The following is a 22238-nucleotide window of genomic DNA, read 5'->3' as shown; positions in this document are numbered from 1 at the left end:
CCAGATAATGAAGACCTTTGTACACCATGTTAAGGAGCCTAGACTTAATTCTGAAGGTGGTAAGATCCTTTGAAGGGTCTGAAGCAAGGCAGCATACAGGACAGACGCAAGGAGGACAAGTGAGGAAGTCCTCAGTCAGTTTACTAATTTGATAGTGTACTGGGAGTCTGGTTACTACAGGTTGGTAAGTGATGAAAGGGGAGGGAATGAAGGGACAGAGCAGAGACTACTCTTTTGAGAAGAATTGAAGTGAAAAGTCAAGGAGAGAAAGAAGGTAATTAAATGGGAGCACAAGGCCCGAGGTGGATTTTGTCTTGTTGGTTTTTGAAATGAGAGAGATGAGCAAATTTATAGGTTTAAGATAATGATTATAATAAACTAGCTAACACTGATTAAGACTTTATTTGTGCACTAAGATACTAAACTACATGTGTACATTGATTCATTTTTTGTGTCTCTTACAACTGAAGAAACCGAGGCAAGGACTAGTTAAATATCACTTCAAGTTGCATAATTTAAAAAAACAGCAAAGCTGGCCAGGCATGGTGGCTCACACCTGTAATCCCATCACTTTTGGGGAGACCAAAGCAGAAGGATTACCTGAGACCAGAAGTTCGAGATCAGCCTGGGCGACATAGCAAGACTCCATCTCTACAAAACATTTTAAGAAAACCTAGCGGGGCATGGTGATGCACACTTGTAGTCCTAACTACTTGGGAGGCTGAGGCAGGAGTATCGCTTGAGCCACAGGAGTTCGAGGCTGCAGTGAGTTATGATTACACCACTGTACCCCAGCCTGGGCAACAGAGCAAGGTCTTGCCCAAAAAAAAAAAAAAAAACCTTGCAGAGCTGTAATTCAAAATAAGATCCGCTTGACTTGTGATGTACTTGACTACTAGACTATGCTAACCAGTAAAGAAGAAGTAGGGCCGGGTGCAGTGGCTTATACCTGTAATCCCAATACTTTGGGAGGCCAAGGTGGGTGGATCACCTGAAGTCAGAAGCTCAAGACCAGCCTGTTCAGCATGGTGAAACCCCGTCTCTGTTAATATACAAAAATTAGCTGGGCGTGGTGGCGGGCACCTGTAATCCCAGCTACTCGGGAAGGCTGAGGCAGGAGAATTGCTTGAACCCAGGAGGTGGAGGTTGCAGTGAGCTGAGATTGCGCCCTTGCGCTCCGGCCTAGCCAACAAGAGCGAAACTTCGTCTCAAAAAAACTATCACTGATGACTCAATGCCTAGGAAAAGGTAGGAGAGCATATATTTGAAAGCACAGGTGGAGAAGGAAAGGAATATGTGGCCTAATATTTTCTGTGAACGAGTTAGACGTGTGAGAAAGCTAAAGCTTGAGATAACAACCTATGGGAAAAGTCAAAGGAAGCAGTGCTGAGAGCTCAGTTGCATTTGGAAACAACTTCAAATGGCTATGTTGTTTATTTCCAGCAGTGAGAGGGGAGCAGGAGAAAGGGAGATGAGAGTGGTAACCATTTATACTTTTGCATTTATATTACCTTCCAAAGCATGCCAGCCATTCCCCAGAATGAAGCCAACCCACTAGGTAATGTCAAAGTCACAAGAACAGGGTAGGCAAATAGCTATGACCACCTTGGACAAAGCCAGGTTCCCTGCACACACCCACGCAAACACCTAATTGTTTCCTCATGCTGACCCCCTTCCAGATAAACTCACTTGGTAAAAGCTCTTACTGAGCTATTACTTTCCTTGGAATGTCCTAGAATTTCAATTTTTGAAATTTTTTCCATATTATTACATGTCATCCGTGAATCATGAACTCTTTTTAAACTTTATCTCTAGAGTAAATGTTTCCTTCTAGTTGCATAATTGCCAGCAGGGCAATTCAGTAACACAGAATCTATTGTGAAATCATATTTGTGAACTTATGACATTATAGCTAACCTTTCATTGTGTATACTCTTTGACAATTTAAGATTGACCTTTGTGCTATATTTCTTAGATTCTGCATTTTTGAAACATGACAAACTTGAGTTCTGTACCCATTTGTATCATGCAATGTGAAAATGCAACCATTTTCCATGTCTGATACTGTTTATGAGTGAAGCATTTTTATCCGCTAAAACTTAGTGTGAAGTTTCTAACCAGGGATCGACCTGCTTAAAAAGTTCATAATTTCACAGAAAAGTCTCTTTTTGATGGATGTTGACATCTAGATTATGATTTTTTATGTTTAAGGTGGCTAAAATCTATTCTCCACACTTTAGTCTTTTTAAGAGATACTTGTTTTTTTTAGAGGAGACCAATATAACAAAGTTTATCACCTAACATTCTGAACATCTATGACTTGACCTTCTCCAATTTATGTAGAAACTGCAAGGACATATCATGTGTTGTACCCTGTCAGCTTTCTTTTTTCTGGTTCGTAAGGCACCAAAGGTCAGCAGAATGATAGAGACAGAAAACAGGAAAAGAAACCTCTGTAGTTTTCCTGCTTTTCTGTGCCCCTAAAACTAGCCAACATGCATCCTTGGCCCACCTACAATTAGGCTTCAAACCATTGCTGTTAAATATGGGACTCAACTTAGGGAAAATACAGTTGAGCATTCACTGAGTCAGAGCTAGAATCTGGCTTTATCTGCCACTAGGACCTGATCACAGTACTCTCTAGCTTAAAATTCTGTTCTAATTCCCTCTTGTTTACAGCAATAGTCTGCAAGCACATTTTTAATAGCCTTTTGCTATTAAAAGTAATACATATTGGAAAAATTAGAAAACACAGGCAGGCAAAAATAAAAACATAAAAGCAGCACATTCTTACTACCCAGAGCATATCATTTTAACATCTTAGTTCTTATCCTTCTGGATCTCTCTATATTTACATACTCATATGTAAAATAAGATCATCTTCTATGGATGGTTCTTGCTTTCTGGCTTAACAAGGTGTCTCAGCTTCACTTTGTGTCTTCCCTATACCAGACCTGTAATCAACCATTTCTAACCCTTGCTGCTTGCTTTTAGTGGGAAATAAGATTAAAGACCAAAACGTATTAGCGGGGTACTCGTTGTTAATGTGGCATTGTTTCTAGACCATTATATATTTTTTAACCTTTAAGTTTAGTGGTACAAGTGCAGGTTTGTTACATAGGTAAACTTGTGTCATGGGGGTTTGTTGTACAGATTATTTCATCACCCAAGTATTAAGCCTAGTACCTATTAGTAGTTTTTCTTGATCCTCTCCCTTCTCCTCCCGTCCACCCTGTGACAGGCCCCAGTGTGTGTTGTTTCCCTCTATGTGTCCATGTGTTTTCATCATTTAGCTCCGACTTATAAGTGAGAACATGCAGTATTTGGTTTTCTGTCCCTGTGTTAGTTTGCTAAGGATAATGGCCTCCAGTTCCATCCATGTCCCTGCAAAGGACATGATCTCATTCTTTTTTATGGCTGCATAGTATTCCATGGTGTATATGTACCACATTTTCTTCATCCGGTCTATCATTGATGGCCATTTAGGTTGATTCCATGTCTTTGCTATTGTGAATAGTGCTGCAATGAACATATGCATGGATGTCTCTTTATAATAGAATAATTTATATCCTTTGGGTATATACCCATTAATGGGGTTGCTGGATTGAATGGTATTTCTGTCTTTAGATATTTGAGGAATCGCTACTGTCTTCCACAATGGCTGAAATATTTACATTCCCACCAACAGTGTATAAGCGTTCCTTTTTCTCCACAACCTCACCAACATCTGTTATTTTTTGACTTTTTAAAAAAATTTTATTTTTAGTTCTGGGGCACATGTGCAGGATGTGCAGGTTTGTTACATAGGTAAATGTGTGCCATGGTGGTTTGCTGCACCTGTCAACCCATCACCTAGGTGTTAAGCCCAGCATACATTAGCTATTTTTCCTAAAGCTCTCCCTCCGCCAACTGATAGTAGCCATTCTGACTGGTGTGAGATTGTGTCTTAGTGTGGTTTTGATTTGCATTTCTCTAATGGTCAGTGATGTTGAGCTTTTTTTCATAAAATTGTTGGCATTGGCCACATGTATGTCTTCTTTTGAAAAGTGTTCATGTCCTTTGCTCACTTTTTAGTAGGGTTGTTTGGCTTTTTCTTATAAATTTACATTCCTCATAGATGCTGGATATTAGGCCTTTGTTGGATATATAGTTTACAAAAATTTTTCCCCTCCTGTAGGTTGTTTACTCTGTTGATAGTTTCTTTTGCTGTGCAGAAACTCTTTAGTTTAATTAGATCCCGTTTGCCAATTTTTGTTTTTGTTGCAATTGCTTTTGGTGTCCTCATCATTAAATCTTTGCCTATGTCTGTGTCCTGAATGGTATTGCCTAGGCTGTCTTCCAGGGTTATTATAGTTGTAGGTTTTACATTTAAGTCTTTAATCCATCTTGAGTTAATTTTTATGTATGGTGTAAGGAAGGGGTCCAGTTTCAATCTTCTGCATATGGTTATCCAGTTATCCCAGCACCATTTATTGAATATAGGTAGTCCTTTCCCTGTTGCTTGTTTTTGTCAGGTTGGTCAAAGATCAGATAGTTGTAGGTGTGCAGTCTAGGCTATTTAATGGACAAAGCTAGGAAAAAAAATTTTAAGCATGAGTTCATCCTTTGTATTTGCAATTTAATTTTAACTTTGTAGTGTTTTCACTAATTTGATTTTACAGTTGTATCTCTTTTACACAGAAAATTGATTTCTAATATAATTTACATTAAAATTAAGTTTTCTTGAGTTCTACCATAAAATTCACTCTTTTAAAGTGTTTTTAATGGCCTTTAGTGTATACACAGAGTGTTATAATCATGGCCTAATTGTAGAATATTTCCACGACACCAAAGAAACCTTGTGCCCATTAAAAGTCATTCCCCTCCCACCAGTTGCCTTACGTGTAGGAAACCACTAAATCGACTTTCTGTCTCCAAAGATCTGCCCACTCTGGATATTTCATATAAATGAATAACACAATATGTGGCCTTTGGTATCTGGCCTCTTTCATTTAGCATATAGATTTCAAAGTTCACCCATGTTATAGTAGGCGTGAAGACTCCATTCCTTTTTATGGCTGAATATTCCATCCTATGGATATATATTTTGTTTGTCCATTTGTCAATTGATGGACATGAAGGTTTTTTCTTTTTTTTACTATTATGAAGGATGCTGCTATAAACGTTCGTGTCCAAGCTTTTATATGAGCATGTTTTCAACTTGAGTACACTCTTTGTTTTTTCACGTGGATTTGAGTTATTGTCCCTTCTTTCCAGCATGAAGAACTTACTTTATTATTTCTTATAAGGCAGGTGTGCCAGCAATGATTTTCTCTATTTTGGTTTATATTGGAATGTCTTTATTTTCCCTTCCTTTTTGAAAGATGTTTTTGATGGATATAGGATTCTTGGTTGACAGGTGTGTGTGTGTGTGTGTGTGTGTGTGTGTGTTTTCTTCACTTTGAATGTGTCAAGTCACTGCCTTCTGCCCTCCATTATTTTAGATGACAAGTCACTCTTACTGTGATTCCCTTGTACATAATAAGCTGGGGGTTTTTTTGTTTTTGTTTTTTTGCCACTTTAGAGATTTATCTTTATCTTTAGCTTTCAGCAGTTTGTGATGTATCCAAATGTGAATATCTTTTTTTTATTATTATTATACTTTAAGTTCTAGGGTACGTGTGCACAACGTTCAGGTTTGTTACATATGTATATATGTGCCATGTTGGTGTGCTGTACCCATTAACTCGTCATTTACATTAGGTATATCTCCTAGTGCTATCCCTCCCCACTCCCTGCTCCGCACAACAGGCCCCGGTGTGTGGTGTTCCCCTTACCGTGTCCAAGTGATCTCATTGTTCAATTCCCACCTATGAGTGAGAACATGCAGTGTTTGGTTTTCTGTTCTTGCAATAGTTTACTGAGAATGATGGTTTCCAGCTGCATCCATGTCCCTACAAAGGACATGAACTCATCCTTTTTTATGGGTGCATAGTATTCCATGGTGTATATGTGCCACATTTTCTTAATTCAGTCTGTCACTGATGGACATTTGGGTCGATGCCAAGTCTTTGCTATTGTGAATAGTGCCGCAATAAACATATGTGTGCATGTGTCTTTATAGCAGCATGGTTTATAATCCTTTGAGTATATACCCAGTAATGGGATGGCTGGGTCAAATGGTATTTCTAGTTCTAGATCCTTGAGGAATCACCACACTGTTTTCCACAATGGTTGAACTAGTTGACAGGCCCACCAACAGTGTAAAAGTATTCCTATTTCTCCACATCCTCTCCAGCACGTGTTGTTTCCTGACTTTTTAATGATTGCCATTCTAACTGGTGTGAGATGGTATCTCATTGTGATTTTGGTTTGCATGTCTCTGATGGCAAGCAATGATGAGCATTTTTTTCATGTGTCTGTTGGCTGTATAAATGTCTTCTTTTGAGAAGTGTCTGTTCATACCCTTTGCCAACTTTTTGATGGGGTTGTTTGTTTTTTTCTTGTAAATTTGTTGGAGTTCTTTGTAGGTTCTGGATATTAGCCCTTTGTCAGATGAGTAGATTGCAGAAATTTTCTCCCATTCTGTAGGTTGCCTGTTCACTCTGATGGTAGTTTCTTTTGCTGTGCAGAAGCTGTTTAGTTTAATTAGATCCCATTTGTCAATTTTGGCTTTTGTTGCCATTGCTTTTGGTGTTTTAGACATGAAGTCCTTGCCCATGCCTATGTCCTGAATGGTATTACCTAGGTTTTCTTCTAGGGTTTTTATGGTTTTAGGTCTAACATTTAAGTCTCTAATCCATCTTGAATTAATGTTCGTATAAGAAGTAAGGAAAGGATCCAGTTTCAGCTTTCTACTTATGGCTAGCCAATTTTCCCAGCACCATTTATTAAATAGGGAATCCTTTCCCCATTTCTTGTTTTTGTCAGGTTTGTCAAAGATCAGATGGTTGTAGATGTGTGGTATTCTTTCTGAGGGCTCTGTTCTGTTCCATTGGTCTATATCTCTGTTTTGGTACCAGTACCATGCTGTTTTGGTTACTGTAGCCTTGTAGTATAGTTTGAAGTCAGGTAGCATGATGCCTACAGCTTTGTTCTTTTTGCTTAGGATTGTCTTGGCAATGTGGGGGTCTTTTTGGGTTCCATATGAACTTTAAAGCAGTTTTTTCCAATTCTATGAAGAAAGTCTTTGGTAGCTTAATGGGGATGGCATTAAATCTATAAATTACCTTGGGCAGTATGGCCATTTTCACAATATTGATTCTTCCTATCCATGAGCATGGTATGTTCTTCCATTTGTTTGTGTCCTCTTTTATTTCACTGAGCAGTGCTTTGTAGTTCTCCTTGAAGAGATCCTTTACATCCCTTGTAAGTTGGATTCCTATGTATTTTGTTCTCTTTGAAGCTATTGTGAATGGGAGTTCATTCATGATTTGGCTCTCTGTTTGTCTGTTATTGGTGTATAAGAATGCTTGTGATTTTTGCACATTAATTTTGTATCCTGAGACTTTGCTGAAGTTGCTTATCAGCTTAAGGAGATTTTGGGCTGAGACAATGGGGTTTTCTAAATATACAATCATGTCATCTGCAAACAGGGACAATTTGACTTCTTCTTTTCCTAACTGTATACCCTTTATTTCTTTCTCTTGCCTGATTGCCCTAGCCAGAACTTCCAACACTTGTTGAATAGGAGTGGTGAGAGAGGGCATCCTGTCTTGTGCCAGTTTTCAAAGGGAATACTTCCAGTTTTTGCCCATTCAGTATGATATTGGCTGTGGGTTTGTCATAAATAGCTCTTATTATTTTGAGATATGTTCCATGAATACCAAATTTATTGAGAGTTTTTAGCATGAAGGGCTGTTGAATTTTGTCAAAGGCCTTTTCTGCATCTATTGAGGTAATTATGTGGTTTTTGTCTTTGGTTCTGTTGATAGGCTGGATTATGTTTATTGATTTGCATATGTTCAACCAGCCTTGCACCCCAGGGATGAAGCCCACTTGATCATGATGCATAAGCTTTTTGATGTGCTCCTGGATTTGGTTTGCCAGTATTTTATTGAGGATTTTTGCATCGATGTTCATCAGGGATATTGGTCCTAAATTCTCTTTTTTTGTTGTGTCTCTGCCAGGTTTTGGTAACAGGATGATGCTGGCCTCATAAAATGAGTTAGGGAGGATTCCCTCTTTTTCTATTGATTGGAATAGTTTCAGAAGGAATGGTACCAGCTCCTCCTTGTACCTCTGGTAGAATTTGGCTGTGAATCTGTCTGGTCCTGAACTTTTTTTGTTTGATAGGCTATTAATTATTGCCTCAATTTCAGAGCCTGCTATTGGTCTATTCAGGGATTCAACTTCTTCCTGGTTTAGTCTTGGGAGAGTGTAAGTGTCCAGGAAATTATCCATTTCTTCTAGGATTTCTAGTTTATTTGCATAGAGGTGTTTATAGTATTCTCTGATGGTAGTTTGTATTTCTGTGGAGTTGGTCGTGATATCCCCTTTATCATTTTTTATTGCATCTCTTTGATTCTTCTCTCTTTTCTTCTTTATTAGTCTTGCTAGCGGTCTATCAATTTTGTTGATCTTTTCAAAAAACCAACTCCTGGATTCATTGATTTTTTGAAGGGTTTTTTGTTTCTCTATCTCTTTCAGTTCTGCTCTGATCTTAGTTTTTTCTTGCCTTCTGCTAGCTTTTGAATGTGTTTGCTCTTGCTTCTCTAGTTCTTTTAATTGTGATGTTAGGGTATCGATTTTAGATCTTTTCTGCTTTCTCTTGTGGGCATTTAGTGCTATAAATTTCCCTCTACACACTGCTTTAAATGTGTCCCAGAGATTCTGGTATGTTGTATGTTTGTTCTCATTGGTTTCAAAGAACATCTTTATTTCTGGCTTCATTTCGTTATTTTCCCAGTAGTCATTCAGGAGCAAGTTGTTCAGTTTCCATGTAGTTGTGCGGTTTTGAGTGAGTTTCTTAATCTTGAGTTCTAATTTGATTGCACTGTGGTCTGAGAGGCAGTTTGTTGTGATTTTTGTTCTTTTACATTTGCTGAGGAGTGCTTTACTTCCAATTCTGTGGTCAATTTTAGAATAAGTGTGATGTGGTGCTGAGAAGAATGTATATTCTGTTGATTTGGGGTGGAGAGTTCTGTAGATGTCTATTAGGTCTGCTTGCTGCAGAGTTGAGTTCAATTCCTAGATATCCTTGTTAACTTTCTGTCTCATTGATCTGTCAAATGTTGACAGTGGGGTGTTAAAGTCTCCCATTATTATTTTATGGGAGTCTAAGTCTCTTTGTAAGTCTTTAAGGACTTGCTTTATGAATCTGGGTGCTCCTGTATTGGGTGCATATATATTTAGGATAGCTCTTCCTGATGAATTGATCCCTTTACCATTATGTAATGGCCTTCTTTGTCTCTTTTGATCTTTGATAGTTTAAAGTCTGTTTTATCATAGACTAGGATTGCAACCCCTGCTTTTTTTTTTTTTGTTTTCCATTTGCTTGGTAGATGTTCCCCCATCCCTTTATTTTGAGCCTATGTGTGTCTCTGCATGTGAGATGGGTCTCCTGAATACAGCAAACTGATGGGTCTTGACTCTTTATCCAATTTACCAGTCTGTGTCTTTTAATTGGACCATTTAGTCCATTTACATTTAAGGTTAATATTGTTATGTGTGAACTTGATCCTGTCATTATGATATTAGCTGGTTATTTTGCTCGTTAGTTGATGCGGTTTCTTCCTAGCATCGATGGACTTTACATTTTGGTATGTTTTTGCAATGGCTGGTACCTGTTGTTCCTTTCCATGTTTAGTGCTTCCTTCAGGATCTCTTGTAGGGCAGGCCTGGTGGTGACAAAATCTCTCAGCATTTGCTTGTCTGTAAAGGATTTTATTTCTCCTTCACTTATGAAACTTAGTTTGGCTGGATATGAAATTCTGGGTTGAAAATTCTTTCCTTTAAGAATTCTGAATATTGGCCCCCACTTTCTTCTGGCTTGTAGAGTTTCTGCCGAGAGATCTTCTGTTAGTCTGATGGGCTTCCCTTTGTGGGTAACCCGACCTTTCTCTCTGGCTGCCCTTAACATTTTTTCCTTCATTTCAACTTTGGTGAATCTGACAATTATGTGTCTTGGAGTTGCTCTTTTCGAGGAGTATCTTTGTGGCATTCTCTGTATTTCCTGAATTTGAATGTTGGCCTGCCTTACTAGGTTGGGGAAGTTCTCCTGGATGATATCCTGAAGAGTGTTTTCCAACTTGGTTCCATTTTCCCCGTCACTTTGAGGCACACCAATCAGACGTAGATTTGGTCTTTTCACATAGTCCCATAGTTCTTGGAGGCTTTGTTCATTTATTTTTACTATTTTTTCTCTACACCTCTGTTCTCACTTCATTTCATTCATTTGATCTTCAGTCACTGATACTCTTTCTTCCAGTTGATCAAGTCAGTTACTGAAGCTTGTGCATTTGTCACGTAGTTTTCATGTCATGGTTTTCATCTCTATCAGTTCTTTTATGGTCTTCTCTGCATTGATTATTCTAGTTATCCATTCATCCATTGTTTTTTCAAGGTTTTTAGTTTCTTTGCGCTGGGTACGTAGTTCCTCCTTTAGCTCTGAGAAATTTGATTGACTGAAGCCTTCTTCTCTCAACTCGTCAAAGTCATTCTCCATCCAGCTTTGTTCCATTGCTGGCGATGAGCTGCATTCCTTTGGAGGGGGAGGTGCACTCTGATTTTTTGAATTTCCAGCTTTTCTGCACTACTTTTTCCCCATCTTTGTGGTTTTATCTGCCTTTGGTCTTTGATGATGGTGATATACTGATGGGGTTTTGGTGTGGGTGTCCTTTCTGTTTGTTAGTTTTCCTTCTAACAGTCAGGACCCTCAGCTGCAGGTCTGTTGGAGTTTGCTGGAGGTCCACTCCAGACCCTGTTTGCCTGGGTATCAGCAGCGGAGGCTGCAGAAGATAGAATATTGCTGAACAGCGAGTGTTTCTGTCTGATTCTTGCTCTGGAAGCTTCATCTCAGGGGGTGTACCCAGCCATGTGAGGTGTGAGGTGTCGGTCTGCACCCAGTGGGGCATGTCTCCCAGTTAGGCTACTCAGGTATCAGTGATCCACTTGAGCAGGCAGTCTGTCCATTCTCAGATCTCAACCCTCTGTGCTGGGAGAACCACTGCTCTCTTCAAAGCTGTCAGACAGGGACATTTACATCTGCAGAGGTTTCTGCTGCTTTTTCTTTAGCTATGCCCTGTCCCCAGAGTTGGAGTCCACAGAGGCAGGCAGGCCTCCTTGAGCTGTGGTGGGCTCCACCCAATTTGAGCTTCCTGGTGGCTTTGTTTACCTACTTAAGCCTCCACAATGGTGGGCGCCCCTCCCCCAGCCTTGCTGCTGCCTTGCAGTTAGATCTCAGACTAATGTGCTAGCAATGAGGGAGGCTCCGTGGGTGTGGGACCCTCTGGGCCAGGTGCGGGATGTAATCTCCTGGTGTGCCATTTGCTAAGACCCTTGGTAAAGTGCAGTATTAGGGTGGGAGTTACCTGATTTTCCAGGTGTTGTGTGTCTCAGTTTCCCTTGGCTAGCAAAAGGAATTCCCTTCCCCCTTGTGCTTCCCAGCTCTGCTTCAGCTCTTGCTGGTTGGGCTGCACCCACTGACCAGTACCGACTGTCCAACACGCCCCAGTGAGATGAACCTGGTACCTCAGTTGAAAATGCAGAAATCACCCATCTTCTGTGTCGCTCACACTGGGAGCTGGAGGCTGGAGCTGTTCCTATTCGGCCATGTTGGGCGCCCCCCTGTGAATATCTTTTTGTTGATTCTACCAGGGATTCTTTGAGCTCTTGAATATGTTTTTATCCCATTTGCAAAGTTTTTATTTCTTCAAGTATTTTTTCTGTTCTTTTTTTCTCTGGTTCTCCCATTACATGTAATTTAGTGGACTTAATGTCCTCCATTTCTGTGACAATCTGTTCGTGTGTCTTCATACTTTTTCTCTCTGTTCTTCAAATTATATACAGTAGTCCCCACCACCCCATCTGCAATTTTATGTTCTGCCATTTCGGGTATCCGTGGTCAACTATGGTCCAAAAATATTAAGTGGAAAATTCCAGAAGTAAACAATTCATAAGTTTTAATTGCATGCTATTCTGAGTAGTGTGATAAAATATCTCATGGTCTCACTCCATCCCACCTGGAATGTGAATCATCCCTTTGTCCAGCATGTACACACTATGTATACTACCCACCCATTGGTCACTTAGTGGCTGTCTTAGTTATCAGGTCCACTGTTGCAGGATTGCTGTGCTTGTGTCAAGTAACCCTTATTTTACTTAATAATGGCCCAAAAGCACAAGAACAGTGTTAGTGGCAATTTGGATATGCCAAAGAGAAGCCATAAAGTGCTTTCTTTAAGTGAAAAAGTGAAAGTTCTCAACTTAGTAAGGAAAGAAAAAAAAAAGTTTGCTGAAGTTGCTAAGATCTACAGTAAGAATACATCTTATCTGTGAATTGTGAAGAAGGGAAAATAAATTTGTGCCTAGCATATATTGGTTAGGTACTATCCATTCAGGGATCCTTTTGGGGTCTTGAAGCACATCCCACATGAATAAGTGGGCACGTCTGCCTTCTCTACTTATCTACACGTTTACTGATTCTTCTGCTTGCTCAAATCTACTGTTGAATTCCTCCAGTGAATTTTTCAATTATGATTTTCTACTTAGGAATTTCAGTGTAGCTCCTTAAAAATTTCTTCTTATTGACAATCTCTATTTGATGCATTGTCATCATACTCTCCTTTAATTTTCTAAACATGGTTTCCTTCATTCTTCAAACATATTTATAATATCTTCTTTGAAGTCTTTGTTAAATCTAACATCTGCATCCTCCCCAAGAAAGTTTCTGCCTGTTTTTTTGTTTTTTTTGGTTTTTTTCCTGTGTAAAAAAGGGCTGGGGATCTCACTATGTGGGATGGGGGTCACACTTTCTTGTTTCCTTGCATGTCTCACAATTTTTCATTGAAAATTGGACATTTTAGGTCATATATTGTAACAACTCTGGATTCTGATCCTTCCCAGGCTTATTGATGCTGTTTTGTTCTTGTTCTTGTTGTTCATTTATTTATTTGTTTAGTGACTTGGCTGGACTAATACTGTGAAGTATATTTTTCCCCCACAGTAGGCAGCCTCTGATGTCTCTGCTTAGATAGTTGTCCCTTGTTTTTTTGTTTTTAAACTTGAGTTCCTAGGGGTTGCCCTGGGTCAGTCACTGATTGGTCAGAGGTCACGCTTAAGCCCCCTGGGCCAGTAAGGTTTTCATCCTTTTCCATTGGGTCTGTGTGTGACTTGGCAACAACTTTTGAAGTTCAAGGAGTTTATATACCTGCCACTTTTAACACAGGGACTGACAGCTTGGAAGTACCCTGTCTAGTTGATCTTGGGTGGCCACAGCCATGGGCTTTTCCACAGTCTCCTGGACCACCAGTATCAAGTGTGAATTTTTTTACTGTCCCTCATCCCAGTTTATCTGTTAAACTTCTGCTGGTCTGCATCTATTAGTATCACAGAGCTATTGGCCTACTCTGTTAGCCCTTATGATATCTATTTTTCTATGTCTATTATTTTTTACATTGCTCTGGGACATGAATGTACTACACTCTGTTCCAAATAAAGTCAAAGGCAGGGCTGCAGAGCTGCAAGTCCTCACAGCTTGCTCAGCCCCCAACCTGGTCAGAGCCTCTGTGTTACTGAGCAGGAGCTGGGGATATGGGAAACTCGGATCTGTTTTGTTTGCCCTGTGAAGGGTCTGCCTGTAGAGCAGGACTTTAGGGAGTGAGTACTGGCACTACCAAACAGCGACAGCTGCCCGTGGGGAAGAAGGGGAGGATGAGTGCTGAGTGCTACCGTTTCCTAGATCTTCATCTGGGATAGATCTTGATCTTCAGCAATAGGAAAGTGGGGTACATGGGCACCTCACTGGCTGCAAGCCTGCCCAGAATAGTTCTGAAACCTGGAGCTAGAGGGATGGATGCAGCCCATGGTTCAAATGGCAGTTTCTTGCTGAGCTTCAGTAGATTTTATTGAATAAGTGTTTCTCAATTTATTATATACCCTTAGGTCAATTTCCAGATATTTTAAATGGTTGTCTTAGATTATTTTGACCAGTTAAATCAGTGTTTCTTTTCTTTTCTTTTTTTGAGACAGAATCTCATGCTGTCACCCAGGCTGGAGTGCAGTGGAGTGATCTCAGCTCACTGCAACCTCTGCCTCTGTGGTTCAAGCGATTCTCCTGCCTCAGCCTCCCGAGTAGCTGGTAGTACAGGCATGTGCCACCACGCCCGGCTAATTTTTTGTATTTTTAGTAGAAATGGGGTTTCATCATGTTGACCAGGCTGGTCTCGAACTCCTGACCTCAGATGATCTGCCTGCCTCGGCCTCCCAAAGTTCTGGGATTACAGGCATAAGCCACTGCGCCTGGCCAAATCAATGTTTCTGTGAGGGAGAGAATTCATCAAGCTCTTCATTGCACCATTTTGGAAGTCCCACCCACCCCCTGGATTGGTCTGTAATTTATAATTTTACCTATTTGCTTTAAATCAGCAGTCCCCAACTTTTTTGACACCAGGGATCAGTTTCTTGGAAGACAATTTTTCCATGGAGTGGAAGGAACGCTTTTGGGATGAAACTGTTCCACCATAGATCATCAGGCGTTACATTCTCATAAGGAGTGCACAACCTAGATCCCTCACATGCGCATTTCGCAATGGGGTTTATGCTCCTGTGAGAATCTAATGCCACCACTGATCTGTCAGATGCAGAGCTCAGGTGGTAATGCTCACTTACCCACTGCTCATCTCCTGTGCAGCCCAGTTCCTAAAGCCCAGGGGCTGGGAACCCCTGCTTTAACTTGCAATATTAAAACATTGCAAAATGCCAGATACAATCATTTACTTAAAATAAAACTACAGAATGTAGTTTCAGTATTCTGTCATTTCTTTTGTATCTATCTCTTCAAACTTTGGCCTACCTTAAGGCAGGGCCTATGTTATATTCATTTCTGTTTGTATTATGCAGGGAGCATTAAGTAGGAAGTAATGGTCTTTTCAGCTTAAGAAAAAAGCTAAATACTATCTGTTTTTTGAATGTATGAATCCACAATTACTTTACCCAGTAGTTTACCTTCAGAAGCTGAGTGATTAGCTAGTTACTAGGCTAGCCCCTAGTTGGTCTTCATTGTACACATATACATACAAACACATACTCACATATTTACCTTTTCATAATCTTTTCCCAGCAACTTTTCTCCTTTAAGTGTGTCTACTTGTAAAGGCTTTTTTTTTTTTTTTTTTTTTTTTTTTTTTAAACTTATTAGATTTTAAAGGCATAGTAACTATGGTCTGTACACTTTGGGAAACCAATGAAAATGTTTGAAACATGAAATAAATTCTATATTGGCTAAAAAATACTGCAGAACCAAAATAAATGTCTGTAAAATGTGACATTAAGTCTACTTACCAACAGCAATTCAACAGTTAAAAAGTTACAAATAGGCCGGGCGCAGTGGCTCACACCTGTAATCCTAGCACTTTGGGAGGCCAAGGTGGGTGAGTTGCCTGAGCTCAGGAGTTCGAGACTAGCCTGGGCAACATGGTGAAACCCCATCTCTACTAAAATACAAAAAATTAGCCGGGCGTGGTGGCATGCGCCTGTAGTCCCACCTACTTGGGAGGCTGAGGCAGGAGAATTGCCAGAACCCGGGAGGCAGAGGTTGCAGTGAGCCGAGATTGTGCCACCGTACTCCAGCCTGGGCAACAGAGTGAGAATCCATCTCTGGGGGAAAAAAAAGTTATAAATAAATTATATTTAAGGTGGCATATGAATAGATTTTAAGATATTTGATATAGGTAGAGTATCCTCAAAGGTCTCAAAGATCTTGTTCACCATATTTCACCCATAGATTAAAGAAAAAAATGAGGACTGTAGGGATTGGAAGCCAGGCCTGGTACCAGCTAATATGGCCCTCAGGAAAGATCCCCAATACTTTCACAAAGAAGAGATGGTTTCATAATGTATTTAACATTTTTCTACCCTGATGTGGTTAGAAAGACCATGAAACCCCACTGTATACACTCAGACTTTTGCATTTTGATAGCTTCATTCATTCATTTGCTAACAAATATAAGCAATTTATCTAGCACCTATACTGTGCCTGGGATTCTAGTAATACTTCGGCTGAGGATACAGTGAAGGACAAGGTAATCTGGGCCCTTTCCTCATAGGTCTTATATACTAGCTGGGGAAGTATAAAAATGTTTTTAATAATGTAAGTAAATTTATTCTTGCAGATTGTAATGTTATGAAGCACAGCGTTCTTTAAGGGTAGGAGTAAGTACATGTGGTAATCTTCCTTAGATTTGGAAGTCAGAGAAGGCCTTCTTATGAACTGATATTTAAGCTGAGGCATGAAGAAAGAGTTGGAGTGAAGCGGAGGGAGTGAGGAATGACTAATCAGAGGCCCTGGAGAAAAAGAGAGACTCACACACTTGTGGAAATCAAAGGCAGCCAGTGTGGCAGAAGCACTGAAGCACTGGAAGCCTGAAGAGGGTGTTGTGTAAGGAGGCTGTGGGGGTGTTGGAGTCAGGCAGGACCTCAAGGTCTTGAATACCAAGGGTCTTGAATTTTATTCCATTTGAAGTGTTTTGAGCACCCAGCATAACATAACCTTGACTGATTTTTAAAAAGATCTGCCTGAAAAATCTCCCTGGCAGAAGGGCAATTAGGAGGTTTTGTAATCGTCCAACTGAAAGATGATGAGACTTGGGCCAGTGAGATCAGGGAAGGGAGAGGAAAGTGGATGGATTCAATAAATACTTTAGAGGTAAGGGCCAGGCGCAGTGGTTCACGCCTGTAATTTCAGCACTTTGGGAGGCCAAGGCAGGTGGATCACCTGAGGTCAGGAGTTCAAGACCAGCCTGGCTAACATGGTGAACCCCCATCCCTACAAAAAAATGCAAAAAATTAGCTGGGCATGGTGGTGCGCCCTTGTGGTCCCAGCTACTCGGGAGGCTGAGGTATGAGAATCGCTTAAACCCAGGAGGCAGAGGTTACAGTGAGCCGAGATTGCACCATTGCACTCCGACCTGGGCAACACAGTGAGACTCCATAATAAATAAATAAATGAACGTAAGAACAACTGGTTGAAAAACAGAAATATTCTCTTTAGTTCTATTTTGATACTGTCGCTAGCAGTTGAAGTCAAACCTAATACAAATGCTCATTGCATTACGATTTTAGGATGGTAAAACTTTAGTGTTTGACGATGTTTTATGATGTCCGTTAACTAATTATCACCTAACTCAGAGAACAGATCAAAAGTCATTTTAACTAGAAATAAAATGGGAATAAATAGTACCTCTTTATGCATTGGAAACCTTTCCATGCTTCTTTGACAGCAGAGGCAAAGGCATCATGGTACAAGGGAGTGATCGTGGGTTTTTGGAGCTCAACCAGCTCTACAATTTTGAACAAACCATTTTTCTAAACTTTAGTTTCAAATGGAGAAGATAATCTTTATTTCACAATATTTTTAAGAATGAAATAACTGATGGGCAACACATATTCTAATAGCTGTTCAATAACCATTCATTTTCTCAATTTACAAATAGCCTTTCCTATAATCTACACTATTCAGATTATTTGTTAAACCTTGAATTTTTTTTTAGAATTAGAAGAATTTAACTCAATTCTCTTAATTTCCAGACAAAGAAATAACAGCCTAGGGAGATGAAGAGACTTGCCTGAGGACACAGAATGTACTGGGGGCAGAATAGAACCAGCACTATTTTCTCCAAACACTTGGCATGTTTCCAGTACACTACATTGCCTCATGTGTCTCCTCTAATGTTGAATGGAGGATTTTATAAGATATCCATATATCCATTCCATCGCCTGCTTAAGAGACTAAAGAGGGTGGTGATTAATAGTGACCTTTTGTTCTCTTTGCTAGTTATATGCTATGGGAAAACTTCCTGGAACCAGAATGGCAGAGTTAAAAGCCAAGTATACCTTGCTGCATGACGCCGTGATGAGGTACGCAATTTACCAGTATGGAGACATGATTAATCATCTTTAAATTTCTTAGTGGTGATGAGACCTGTCTTCATTTGCATTCCCCCATCAGCAGACCCTGAGGCAAGGATTTGCGTTCAGGTAGTTTGAGAAGTGATACGAGAAAGCATCATGAGCAAGTGGGGAAGTGCAACTGGGAAGGAAGGAATCCAGCCTTGAACGGGCCATGTTCATCTGCGAGTTTATATGATGGGCTACTGGGGCTCAGCCTCACAGAGGAGCCTCTGAGTGGTTCACCTCAGCACTCTCCCCCTGAAGAGTGAAGAAACTGGAATATTTGCCCACCAGTTTCCACCATTCATTTTATTACAAATTACTCCCAGGTAGATTAGCTCTTGACACTTCTAGCTTGCCCTTTGACAAACGAAGCAAACTTTGATGGCCAGAGACAGCTCTCAGGCAGAGGGACACAGGTGCTGCTGACATATGGCAACTGTCCACCAAAGCTGCCGGTAGGCAAGAGGATTCTGGTGGGACACTGACAGTCTCTACATAGGCCACACCTGCAGGACCCTTCTCCCATGTCTGTTCATCACTCAGAGGTGTAGATTCTCCAACAACCCCAACCTAAGTCTGCTGAGACCCTGTCTTTACTTCTCACCTCCTTCCCATATCACAAGCTACTTACCTTGCAAGTCCCAGTCAGCAACAGGTCAGAAGAACAGGCTACCACAGAAGAGTCCAGCAAGCCTGCCTGAGCACTGGCTATTAGCCACTGGGAATTAAGAGGGCAGGGGAGTGAAGAAAAACCCTGATGTGCTGTGATTCTTTACCACTCCAAAGCCTCTTTCTTTCCTTTTCCCCCATCTTGTCTCATGGTCTTGCATGGTGTCTTCATCAAAAGCCAAGTAACAACAGCAGCAGATAGAAACTCCACGCTGCCACTCCCCAGCCGTCCTCTCCCCGCAATTCCCAATCACTGCCCCTCCTTCTTATCTTGCCCAGAGAGATTTGGCTACCTTGAGGGTGAAAGCATGAGGGAAGAGTGAACAACTTTGAGAAGAGGAGAGCTGCATTCCTATGCAAACTTCAGGTGCACCCAGGCTCCTCACACCCCTCCAGAGCCCTCAGCCTTCGTTCCTCATCCTCAAGCCCAAGCCAAGTCCTCACCCTCGCACCTAATGGAGGTTCCATTCCCCCATAGCTGGTCACGCCTGCCAGTGTGTTCTCAGAGTTCTCAAGACTCAGGAATTTTGAGACTTTAAGTGGAAAGTCTGGAGTCATCTTTTACAGCGTACTTCACACTGCCTAACTGAGAGGAAATGCCATGCAGTTCTCTGGGCATCCCTCCAATCCTCTTTGCAGACACAAGGAATATCAGTGTTTCCTGCCCTCTGGATAGCTCTTCTCTGGAGCCCAGTGGAGATTTGCAGGGTGCTTTGACTTAACTTCCTCCTCCCTTGGCCCGCAACTCAGCTCCCTGGCCCCTAATGACAAGTAGCAATGCAGGACCTCAGCTATGGCGTTATTTCTTCCTCTTCCAGGTTGTGTTGCAAAACAGTTAACTTCCCTTCTGCTACCCACATTTTACCTCTTGACCACTTAGTTCCCTCTATTGCCATTGCAAACACTCACCATTCTCTCCTACTCCCAATGCCTGGCGGGTGGGAAAGATATGAAGTAGACATAACATTCGTGCTGCTAGGACTGCAGCTGGGCAGATATAGCCTGGAAATATTGAACTGAAACTGAAGGAGTCTTCCATAGAAACTGTGTTATAAGAGTTGTTAAAGTCTCTTCTACTGGTGTCATGTTTTAAGTACATGTGGGTAAGTTGCCATTTGTGTTCTGGCTGGAACCCTACCACCCTGTCCTTTCTGTGGAGAAACAGGCACTGTAGCCTGGGCCAACAGCTTACAATTTCATTAGCTGAATCCTGACTTATTAAGGAGATCAGATAACTTTGGATTTGCAAAGTTTATTAGTATACATGGAAATTGAATTATAGGAGAATAATTGCAGCTTTCATTAGTGAAAATTATTTGAGGTTTCATTGTAGCTATTGTTATTGCTGTTTGGTACCTAACATCATGCCTGGAACGTGTTATGTCTCAGTAAATGTTTTGCTAGATACTGTTGAGCAAATAACATTGTAAAACCTGGGACAATGGATGTATCTGTACTGAATTGAGAATATCACAAAGGTGAGGCAGGCACAAGGTAACTTCAGTTGAGACTGGCTTGATCAAGTCATTGGGCGTCTCTGCAAATGAGCTGGAACTTGAAGATTTCTCTTGGTGAGGACAGTTGGTGGGGAGCACACATCAAAAGAGAGCTCTGGTTCTAAAACAGGAAGTGGTGAGGGCTTACTTCAAATAGGAGAGGTAGCTAATATAAGGGTTTCTGGGATATACGAATCCTATCTACTGGTAAGGTTGGGGCTGTTGCTAGCTGATGCTAGCTTGTAGCATAGAGGAGTTCTACAAGATAGTGGAGATTCCACCATGTCCTTTTTCTACATCCTCTGACAGATGTTTAGTCCTTTTCCCTACATAGGGCCAAGGCCATAGAACATAACTGGGGTTGTAGGAATCTCCCTCTACTGTGACCTTCAAGTCCAGCTCTAACCAGTGTTCATCTTAGAAATCTATACATTTATTTATATTCATAATTATGTATGGGAATTTCTCTTTCTAGTTTCCTAATAAAGTGCCTTTAGAAAAGTTTGTCTTTTCTTAGTTCACTAAGTGGGGAGAGATTTTCCTACAATTACATTACAAGAATTCAAGGGAGCTAGGGTTGTTTGGGGAGTTCAAGGGGAAATCTCCTCTTTCCCTATCATTTATCCCCTTCTAGTAAGTCATAATCATTCTTCAAAGTCAAGTGCAAATGTCACATACCCATTGAGTGATCCTTTTTCTGTTGTCTCCTGCTGTCGTGATCTGGACACCAGCGGTAGTACTTGTCATCTGGTATTCCTCCCCATCTGCCAGATTGTAAGATTCTTGAAGCTAGGAGCTAAGCCTTATTCACCTCTTGCACCTAGCATAGTACAGTCATCTCTTGGTATCCATGGGGGATTGATTCCAGGAGCTCCTGCAGATACCAAAATCCATGGATACTCAAGTCCCTGATATAAAATGGTATAGTATTTGCATGTAACCTAATCACATCCTCCTGTATACTTTAAATCATTTCTAGATTACCTGCGATACTAATACAATGTAAATGCTATGTAAATGGTGGTTATGCTATATTCTTTAGGGAATCGTGACAAGAAAAGTCTACATGTTCAGTAAAGAAACAATTTTTAAGTAAACATTTTATTTTGGAATAATTTTAGATTCATAGAAAAGTTGCAAAAATAATATATGAAGTTCCCATCTATCCTTTACCCATTTTCCTCTAATGGGAGCATCTTACATAACCATGGTCAAAACTAGGAAGTTAACATTTGTATATTACTATTAATTGAACTCCAGATTTTCAACAGTTTTTCCACTAATGTTCTTTTTTTGTTCCAGGACCCAATGCAGTATACCCTACTATATTTAGTCCTCATGTCTCCTTGATCTCTGTGACAATTTCTCAGTGTTTCCTTGTTTTTTTAAATCACGTTGACAGTTTTAAGAGTGCTAGTCAGGTATTCTACAGAATGTTTCTCAGTTTGGGATTTTTCTCATATTTAGACCAGAGTTAGGTGTTTTGGAGGAGAATACCACAAAGGTGAAGCACACTCAATTTTTTAACAAAAATTTTCCCTTGTGGTTGATTGAATCCACAAATGTGGACTCACGGACATGAAGGGTCAACTGACTTGGCACAAAAATGTCAGAGTTGAGCTGAGCCCAGGAGTGGGGAGCAGCTATCCTCACTAGACCCCCACAGGAGCCACAAAGGGAACCGAGGGTGTACATGTCTCATTACATGAGTCTCTGTTTTTCATGTAACTCAGCACACAAGAGTCAGAGGTCCAACTGCTACAGAATGCCAAACGTTTCACTGAGCAAGTACAACAGCAGCAGTTTCACCTGCAGCAAGCTGATAATTTTCCAGAAGCATTCTCCACAGAGGTCTCCAAAATGAGAGAACAACTTCTCAAGTATCAAAATGAATATAATGCAGTGAAGGAAAGAGAGTTCCATAATCAGTACAGATTAAATAGGTAAGTGAACAATGCTCTCCCGCACACTGAAAAGTCATTT

At 40.6% G+C, this 22238-nt stretch overlaps 1 protein-coding gene across 1 annotated transcript in view; it reads left to right on the top strand.

The window, feature by feature from the left end:
- Positions 1–22238, top strand: part of CCDC146 (coiled-coil domain containing 146) — a 176483-nt gene that overhangs the window by 100943 nt on the left and 53302 nt on the right. The window contains exons 3-4 of the mRNA XM_025378737.1: positions 17972–18054; positions 21989–22198. Of these exons, the coding sequence (XP_025234522.1) occupies positions 17972–18054; positions 21989–22198 (293 nt within the window). The remainder of the gene's footprint in view (positions 1–17971; positions 18055–21988; positions 22199–22238) is intronic.

The sequence above is a fragment of the Theropithecus gelada genome, chromosome 3, assembly GCF_003255815.1.
Source record: "Theropithecus gelada isolate Dixy chromosome 3, Tgel_1.0, whole genome shotgun sequence".
Taxonomy (NCBI): Eukaryota; Metazoa; Chordata; class Mammalia; order Primates; family Cercopithecidae; genus Theropithecus; species Theropithecus gelada.
This window is presented reverse-complemented; position numbering and strand designations above follow the sequence as displayed.